Genomic DNA, 8680 nt, shown 5'->3' with positions numbered 1-8680 from the left:
CATAAAGTATGGTTGAACCCCCCGTCCCCCCGTAGCCAGAAAAAAATTTCTGGCTACGTCCCTGACGTCTTTTTTATTGCAGATAGTTTGATTATTATTGATTAATTGTAGTCGGACGATCTCACGTCATCGGGATCATTCCCAAAATGTCCCACTCGTGGCGCACATCGTGTGATACATTTCGCTTAATTTCTCGGTAAATAGGGCACTGCTAAGTATAAATATGGCGCAACGATAGTCACAACCGTCGCGCTGTCACGTCATCTCGAGCTTCGCAGTCATGGACGGTTATTTCGACGTTTATCCTGTCACTCTCGTTGAACTGTCTGGCGTCGAAGCAGCCTGAGCGCCTCCTTCGCGTGGGAAGCTGCGAGGGTCTGCAACAACGCACGTTTAGTGGAGGTGTACAAAATTTAGGCTGAAACAAGAACCGAGTACCGCTGTGTTCTGGCCCTAGACATTTACGTAGAACGTACATTGCCGGAATTATTCGCACCAACGTTAAGGCTCTGTCACTTAAACTATAGGTATCCGAGTAATGAGAGTGCGAGTCTCCGAGGCCAAGTATAAACTATCGTGCTTTTTCTCGATCTTCGCAGTCGTGGACGGTGATGTCGACGTTTAGCCGGCCGCTCTCGGTGAACTGTCGGGCGTCGAAGAAGAGGCAGTCCCTGTTGACCAGGGTCGAGTCGACGCTCTCCAGGATCGAGCGGGGCCTGTCCCTCCAGGTGAGCGATCGGACGCCGTTTCGCGTCGTCACGTCCACCTGGTAGGTGAACCTGTCCACCTCGTGGGGCTCGCCCACGAGTTGCGCCAGCACGCAGCATCCCCGACAGGCGTCCTCGTGCTCCCGCCAGAAGACGAGCAGGAAGTGACGTTCGAAGCACGACTGCAGCCGCAGCCGCTTGCCGAACCAGGCGCCGTCGGCGTCGTCGACGCCGAACGTCACTGTCGAGCCTGGAGAAAATTTGATGCTTGGATTTGTAGGTGGAGTAGCTTTAAGTACTGAGGCAGCTACGCGCTAGTTGTGCGAAGACTGAGGGAACACCGGAGCTGATGGCCTACCCCTCCTCCTTTCACTCTACATCACTTCCATTTCCCACTCCTTGCGATACTATACTACACTATATTATATTATATTATACTATACTATACTATACTATACTATACTATACTATACTATACTATACTATACTATACTATACTATACTATACTATACTATACTATACTATACTATACACTATACTATACTATACTATACTATACACTATACTATACTATAGTATACTATACAAGACTGTGCGATTTCTTGCCCTCTCACCTCCTCCTTTCTCTCCCCCGCGCTGTCACTTCCCTTTCCCATCCCTTGCTATATATGGCTATGCTGGCTCTTTCTATTTTCTATCTCTTTCTTGTGTCTGTTTCTTTCTATATATTTCTCTCTATTTCTCTTTTTCTCTCTATTGCTTGCTCTCTCTCTCTCTCTCTCTCTCTCTACTCGTTCTCTCGCCCATCAGAGTTACTGCATCCCACGCCGAACAAGTCAGCGCACGTGTTCTGGGAGCGAAGCAGAAGATGAAGAAGAGGAAGAAGAGAGCGCGTGTCGGTTCATGACGATGACAGTTGTCGGGTCACGCTACGCGGCATAACGAAAAGCTTAACACCGCCGCTGTAAAAAACATTTCTGAATCGAACCACGGTCCAGCGGGCGAGTCCCTCAGTCCGGGGCCCCACTGGCGATCGCGGCACGCCGGGCTTGTTCGAGAAGGGTCCATCCGCCTCTTTCATTTTTCCTGTGCTGCCCTCTGCCGTTTTGGTAGCGGCTCGGTAGGTGCCGATACGACCGGTATTGCCAGAAGCAAAGCCTCCGAGATGAAGAGACGTTTCGCGACGTTTCCGCTAGGGGAGAGCGCATGCGCCGGGGCGTCGTGAAGAAGGCGGGCTGGTTCTTCCGCACCGTGCTGGCAAGTCACACCTCCCATCACCTACTCTTAAAATTGTGCCACAAAATGGAGATTTGACTTCTTGAGGCCGAGTCTGGCACAGCCACGTGATACGGTCAAGTGACCCCCCCCCCCGCTCACCCGCACACCACGGGCAAGTTTTCGAGTACAAGGGGTGTATGCGGTGTGCAGTAGATGTGGGTATGTACGGGTTAGACTGTACCGGTAGGGGGCCGGCACCCAGGTGGTCTGGCAACACAGGCTCGGGATTGGTCTCCAACGGGTTGGCCCAATAAACCACCAGTTCGACTACAGTTGCAACGCTATGTGCTTGCTTGTCATTCTTTATAGACTTTCAGCACGGGTCCGACGAAAAGCATTTCAACATTCACGGGAGTCATTCTGACGTGGTTAGGTTCGCACTCGTTCGCCTCTCTCTCTCGTCTTCCCATCTGTACCGCGCCACCCGTCCTCAAAAAAATCACAGCATATCCACGGAGTGAATGATGATGAGTGGGCGAAGCTGCGGAGGTTCGTCGGTAAACCGTGAATCTTCCGTGAATTCTGCCCAGTACATCATCACCGACGTGAGATAGGGCGCGTTTATACTAAAGGTTCGATGAGTTATGACGACTTGCAGCTCACTTTAATTTTACATGTACGCTGTGAATTTTCATTGTTTAGAAAACCATTGCTTTAGAAAACATCTGGCGTCTTTCGTTAAGCAGCTGGCGTGTTTTCCTTTTGCTTTAAAACATCTGGCGTTCTTTCGTTTTGCTTTGTGGGAATCGAGCGCGCCCTCCCCTTTGGCGCCTCGTTCCCCAGCTAGCGCGTGTGTTGGCCCCGCGCGGCTCGAGCGCCGGGGACCGCCGTTAATCGGCGGTATGGCGACCGCGGCGGCAGCGCCAGGCCTCTTTGTCTGGTGCGAGCCATGCGTCAGCTTCCCGGCGCGCGGGCACGCGTCCGGGCATGGCTCGACATGCTCACATGCTCACGCCACCAAGCTAGCTTACGTCACTGCGCAACGCCTGTCCTCATTGGCCGCCAGTGACAACCCCCTTCCCCCTTGAGCTCGCTTCTGTCTGGCGCGGGCTTGCCTGCGTCAGATGCTCTCAGGCCTTGACGAGAGGTTGACGCGCTGCTCTAGCAGGCGGCTTCTCGTTCGTGTGCTCGACTGCTGCCCTTAGTGTGAGAGTCGTAGCGCCGTAGGCAAACGTACTTGCTCGGTCTTGCGGAGTTCCCTATACGGCCTGCAAGCCCGTGAGTGTCGCACTGTGCTGCATCTTGGGTTAATAAACCCGTGTTGTTTGTTGACATCCTGCTTCGAGTGCCTTTTCTGCGCCGTGCCGGAGTCGACGAACCCGGCCGTAGCGTCTTTGTTCGCTGCGGCAGTGGAGAACGTCGCGTCCCTTCACGGTCGCCTCGTAGGGTAAGCTTTGTGCTAAACCTATCTCCACAGCTTTTACAAAACATCTGGCGTCTTTCGTTGGTTTATTTCATCAATCAACGGCGTTTTGAACAAAATTTTTATTGTTTAATCACGCACAGGAGAAATCTCACCAGGCACTACCTTGGAGGTAAACAATGGCTGCTAATGGGAATGAGAGACAGAAGAAGTCGGCTTTTAGCTAACACTTACACTTCTACTTCTACTAACGTTTCCTACTGGAACATGCCAATGGCTGCTAATGGGGAATGAGAGACAGAAGAATTCGGCTTTTAGTTAACGCGCACGCTGCGAATTTCTTATTGTTCAACAACGCACAGGAAAAATCTCCCACCGGCACCACCTTGGAGGTCAAAGCGTAAGACTGGTTACGCACTACGACTACGAATACGAGGGACGAACGGGTGCCGCCTTAAGGAGCTTCGCCCCTAAAACTGCACACCGGAACTCTCCATTGGTAATGTGGTAAACGCAAGCCCGTCTATTCATTACTATAAGGTACTATAAGACAGTTGACTAATGGTCGATTTTCGCACCAGTCCTGATGACCGTAGCTGCTGTATACGAAAGCTTGGTACACAATCAGTTATCATTTTTCGCTCGACTCAAGTGTTTTAAGAAAATGACAGTCGCTACAAAAACGTCGTTGCGTGGGCTTACCGCGTAGTAAGGGTGCGTTGTGCGCTTGGCTTATGTGGGCCTCTATGGCAGAGAGTGGGCCCTTCCAAGTGCATTTCGTCCAGGGCAGGATGCAGGGAAAAGGCCTGGTTAAAAAAAGGGATTGATTGATTGATTGATTGATTGATTGATTGATTGATTGATTGATTGATTGATTGATTGATTGAAGTTCATTTCTTTTGAATGCAGAAAATCGAGCAAGAACTAAAGGCATGAAACCTGACAAGAACTGTAGTTCTAGTTCACATTTCGTGTTTGGAAAGTGCAATCGGACATCAGTAACTGAAATTGTAAAGACACTCATCAATCATGATTAAAAGTAAAATGAAGGACGCCGACCTTTAAATAATACGAGAAATGCGAAAGAATACGAAAAAACATGGCTGATCCCTCTGTCATAGGAATCGGTATAACACGACAGTGAAACGTGTCTTCACAGACGTAGTTGAGCGTTTGTTGCGCATTCTTTCGCCCCAAGGGCAAAGGAATGAATGCTATGGCAACAAGTTGTAATGTCACGCGAAGAACGGCAAGCAGCTCGAAACTTTCAACGCGCTGATCAAGCAGAAAGGACGCACGGAACGAACATACACATGATGATAGCGAACTAACTGTCACATTTGTAACTTATTTCTGCGTGAGCACCGCGCTCCTTTCGCAAAAGCGGTCGCTGCAGTGAGCCAAGTGACCTTCGTGCTCTCAACGCGAGACGTACAAACCACCACGATCACGAGATAAGCGCACGCACGAGCGACCACGCCCTGTAGACGCGGGCGCTTGTCGCAACGGCGACGACCTTTCAAGCGCGCTCTTGTTATACGCTCTTTTAGAGTTACTGTATATGCTACCTTTAAGGTAGCATATACAGTAACTCTACGCTCTTCGAGCCCTTCGCGCCATCTCGCTAGTGATAACGAAAACACGCTGTAACACAGATCTCTGAGTACAGCCACTGGCAAATGGTGTATATAAATTAAAGAGCTCGCCGTTAGCACTGCGAGGAACGTGCCGTCCGTGGCCGAATCGTTTCGCGCTGCAGAGCGAGGGGTCGTAAGTTCGATTCCCGGTGACGGAACTTTTTCTTGTTTTTTTTTCTTTGGTCACTGTTAGTCTTTATATTATACAACGTCATATCCGTGACGGAAATACGTCAGTGGAGCCGTGGTGGACCCCGGCATAAAACACTTTCGTGTTAAAAAAGACGTTTCCACTCCACTCAGTCAGTTGAGCTGAAACGTCGTTCTGCATTACTTTGTGGTCAGCGTCCTTCTTTGACTATTCGTCATGATGCCTCCGCACCAAACAGACTTCATTCCATGCCTCGACTCAATAATAAATTATGCGATCTACACAGAGGATATATCTATGTGTCAAACAGTAATCAGGTACACAGACTCTACAAACGTGGACAAGCAGTGTATTTATAGAAAAAACTGTGTACACATTCGCGCACATAAAGCGTTCGCATCAAAGGCCACATAACCCTCTTTACAATACGGTCGCCGTGGCCGGGAATCGAACCCGCGCCCTCGTGCTTAGGCACACAACGCCGTATCCGCAAAGCCAGCACTATTGGTGAGCGGTTGACGTCTTACTGTACGCTTATAAACTTCTGTCTCAGAAGTAGGCAAAAACAACTGTTTATTCCTGTATGTGTGGGGACGCCATTAGGTACTCAGCAATTACAGTTAATTTGCTACTCTATCAAATCGAATCAACGACACCAAAGTTGACGATGCAATTGTAGACACCGGCTTGACAAGACGCGGGAAAGGAGTCCACCTGAACTCGCAGGTCTCTTCGTGTTCCCACTGGTCACATATGGTCAACTGCTCGCGGCATCCGTACACCGAGTGTCTGCACGGGGTGAACAGAATGGCGGCCACCCTCTCCATGGACGGCACACGAACGTCACCTGCGGGTTTAAATCACACCATAGAAGTCCCTCGTGCGAAAAAGAAAAATAATAGGGAAGGGTCCACTGACCGCCTTTGATCGCGCTACACGCTGTACGCCGATTCATTTTTCTTTTTTTTTTTCAGTTGCTCTACCTCAATACAAGATCTGTGGAAGTGTGAGTGGCGCACAATGGGTGATCCCTCCTCCATCAACACTGTCCGCCTCGTCCAGATAAATGCGAGCTTCGGGAAAGCATTAATGACGGCGTACAGGGCTCAACACGCCTGTCCAGAACGCTGGAGCGGCACATTCCGGAACTGCATCTACCGAGAACGCGTCGTTTGAGGTAGCCGAAATTTACACTGTCACCAATGATGCCTGATTAGATGTGGGCTATCTCAAATGAGGCGTAATGGGTAGACGTCGCCAGTGCTTTCCGGAATGCGTCGCTTAGTCAAGCGTGCTGAGCAACGTACAGCTCGGCTATCCCAGCTCCTCACTTTAGACCAGTCTGCACCCTCAAAGCGGTTTCAAGCAACAAGAACACCCTTTTGCGTAAGCGAATTGTAGAAATATGGACGTAAAGTTATTCTGCGTCCCTAAATATCCTTTTTGTTTGCGTAAGGGTTAATATTTTACCCGAAACACCCTTTCGAAGGTTGTGGGTTCGGATCCCACCGGCGGCAAGGGTGATTTTTCGTCCGTTTTAATTCCTTTCAATTAAAGTGATAATCATTACACTACTGTTAAGAAACCACAAATAATGTCCCCGATCAGGCCCGTAGCCAGGAATTTTTTTCGGGGTTGGGCCCACTTGCTGAAAGCCTTGACTATTTGAGAAAAACGCCTATTTTCATTATTTATTTTCGGTAAAACACCATGTATGATAAAAATTTCGGGGGGGGGGGGGGTGCCTGGGACCCCCCCCCCTGGCTACGGGCCTGTCCCCGATGCTTTCCTTGGCTTAATTGTCTGTCGGTTTCATTGCTTTAGGAGCTAAGGGTGTTGCGTGTTATCAAAACACATATGGCTGTGTAGACCTATAGATTAGGACGATTCGGACCACGTTACAACACTTGTGCCGCACAGCCGCCCAGCCAAGGGCGGATGGTCTTCCTCCCGTCTCTCATTGGCTGCTCAAGGTTCGGAAGGCCACTTGCCCTGTGCGAGGCGGCCGTGCGGCTTGAGCGTAACGTAGGCGGAATCTGGGTGCGGCAGAATAGCACACGCATTCTGATCGAACTCACCGATCGGCCCGAGGCATTCCGGACAGGTGTTGTCCTTGTCGCGACAGGCAACGCAGGCCAGGTGTCCCATGCAACACTGCACGATGGGCGGCCTCACGCGCTCGCCGCACGCCACGCACTGGAAGAGGCAGGCCAGCTCCGAAGCCAGCCGCGTGGCCATCTCCGCGGCCAGCGTGGCCGAGGACGATCTCCTGGCCACCTTGGGCGTGATGTCGCTGGTCCTGCTAGTGCGCTTCGTGGCCATCGTGAAGCTAACTGCTCACGGCCGTCCTCTGCGTGGTCAATACGCCAGGCCTGCGCGTGAGGCATGCTGAGGGTTCGGTGATGGGCTTGGCCATGTACGCTGAGCGATTTTTAAACGAATGGAAAGAGCGATGACGTAAAACAGTTCGTTAGCCTTAGAAGGGCACGAAAGAGCTCGATTACAAGTGGCATAGTATTTCATTGTAATTTCATTTCCCTTTCCTCGGCTAGAAGGTGTTAATTTCTACTGTCATTGAAGCAATGTATGTTTCCCGTCATAAAGCCATTCAAAGCAAGATGGCTCAAGTGTTACTATCTTCCATGCTATCACATGAAGCCCCAAAGATAGCGAAGCCTAGAAAAGCATGCGAAGGTAGTGGGTTCGGTCCCTATCTCCGGTAAGCCTTTTTTCGTACGCCTCCATTTCTCTTTATGTGTTATCATACTTCAACTAAAGATTACAACTAACACACCTCATTTCCTTAGCTCCAAATGATTGTGGCTAAACATAACGGGCCTTTAGATCGATTCTCCTTCCACCATACTGTTAAACATGATCTACTCGTTGAACTGCTGCTCTCATAGCTTCAGTGAACAGTAGAGCGTCAGTATTTTCTCTGGTATAATCACAATAGGAAACTCTAATGTGCGTTATTGGTGGCGCGAGCTACGAGTAACACTCTTGTTCCTCGTCCAAGCACTTCCGGTTTTCCGATACTGAGAGAAAAGATTGCTGATCCCTCCGTCATAGGAATCGGTATAACACGAAAGTGAAACGTGTCGTCACGTAAGTCGTTGATTGTTATGAGTGCATTGGTATTGAGAGCTTGCACAATATATCTATTGTTGTCTATTGAGCCTCCATGTTATCATACTATTTGTATTTCCCTCACGGACGTATTTCCGTGGCGGAAATACGTCATGAAAGTCTTCGTGGACCCCGGCATAAAACACCTTCGTGTTAAAAATTCTGGTTCAGGTTAAGGGTTATATTGGGTACATACATAGGTCGGCAAACTCACTCATGAGTCGACTCACTCAGACTCACTCAGACTCAGATCGAGCCGTGAGTCTGAGTGAGTCCGGGTGAGGAATGTTTGGTGAGCTTGAGTTCGAGTCAGTCCGGTTGAGAAAAATTTTAGTGAGTCTTGAGTCCGGTGGAGGGAAGTTTTGGTGAGTCTGAGTCTGAGTGAGCCCTAAGCGTAAAATATATTTCTTGAGT

The 8680-nt window shown here is 49.8% G+C and overlaps 1 protein-coding gene across 1 annotated transcript; it reads right to left on the bottom strand.

Annotated features, from left to right (window-relative positions):
* Positions 1 to 571: 571 nt before the first annotated feature.
* LOC119376698 (E3 ubiquitin-protein ligase sina) lies at positions 572 to 7459 on the bottom strand. The gene is made up of 3 exons (XM_037646450.1): positions 7216 to 7459; positions 5862 to 5984; positions 572 to 957 (listed from the first exon to the last, which is right to left on the bottom strand). The coding sequence occupies exons 1-3, from the start codon at positions 7457 to 7459 to the stop codon at positions 572 to 574; spliced, it is 753 nt and encodes a 250-aa protein (XP_037502378.1).
* Between the last annotated feature and the right edge of the window lie 1221 nt (positions 7460 to 8680).

The sequence above is a fragment of the Rhipicephalus sanguineus genome, unplaced genomic scaffold (assembly GCF_013339695.2).
Source record: "Rhipicephalus sanguineus isolate Rsan-2018 unplaced genomic scaffold, BIME_Rsan_1.4 Seq2, whole genome shotgun sequence".
Classification (NCBI taxonomy): Eukaryota; Metazoa; Arthropoda; class Arachnida; order Ixodida; family Ixodidae; genus Rhipicephalus; species Rhipicephalus sanguineus.
Note: the sequence above shows the minus strand (reverse complement) of the source record. Positions and strands in the feature narration are given on the sequence as shown.

What these genes read in the sequence shown, in the direction of transcription:
- LOC119376698 (XM_037646450.1), bottom strand. Translation starts at nt 7,459, where the DNA reads ATGGCCACGAAGCGCACTAGCAGGACCAGCGACATCACGCCCAAGGTG. An exon ending in GGAATGCCTCGGGCCGATCG is followed by an intron (nt 5,985 to 7,215) that starts GTGAGTTCGATC and finishes TTAAACCCGCAG; the next exon opens with GTGACGTTCGTGTGCCGTCC. An exon ending in GTGGGAACACGAAGAGACCT is followed by an intron (nt 958 to 5,861) that starts GCGAGTTCAGGT and finishes AATTTTCTCCAG; the next exon opens with GCTCGACAGTGACGTTCGGC.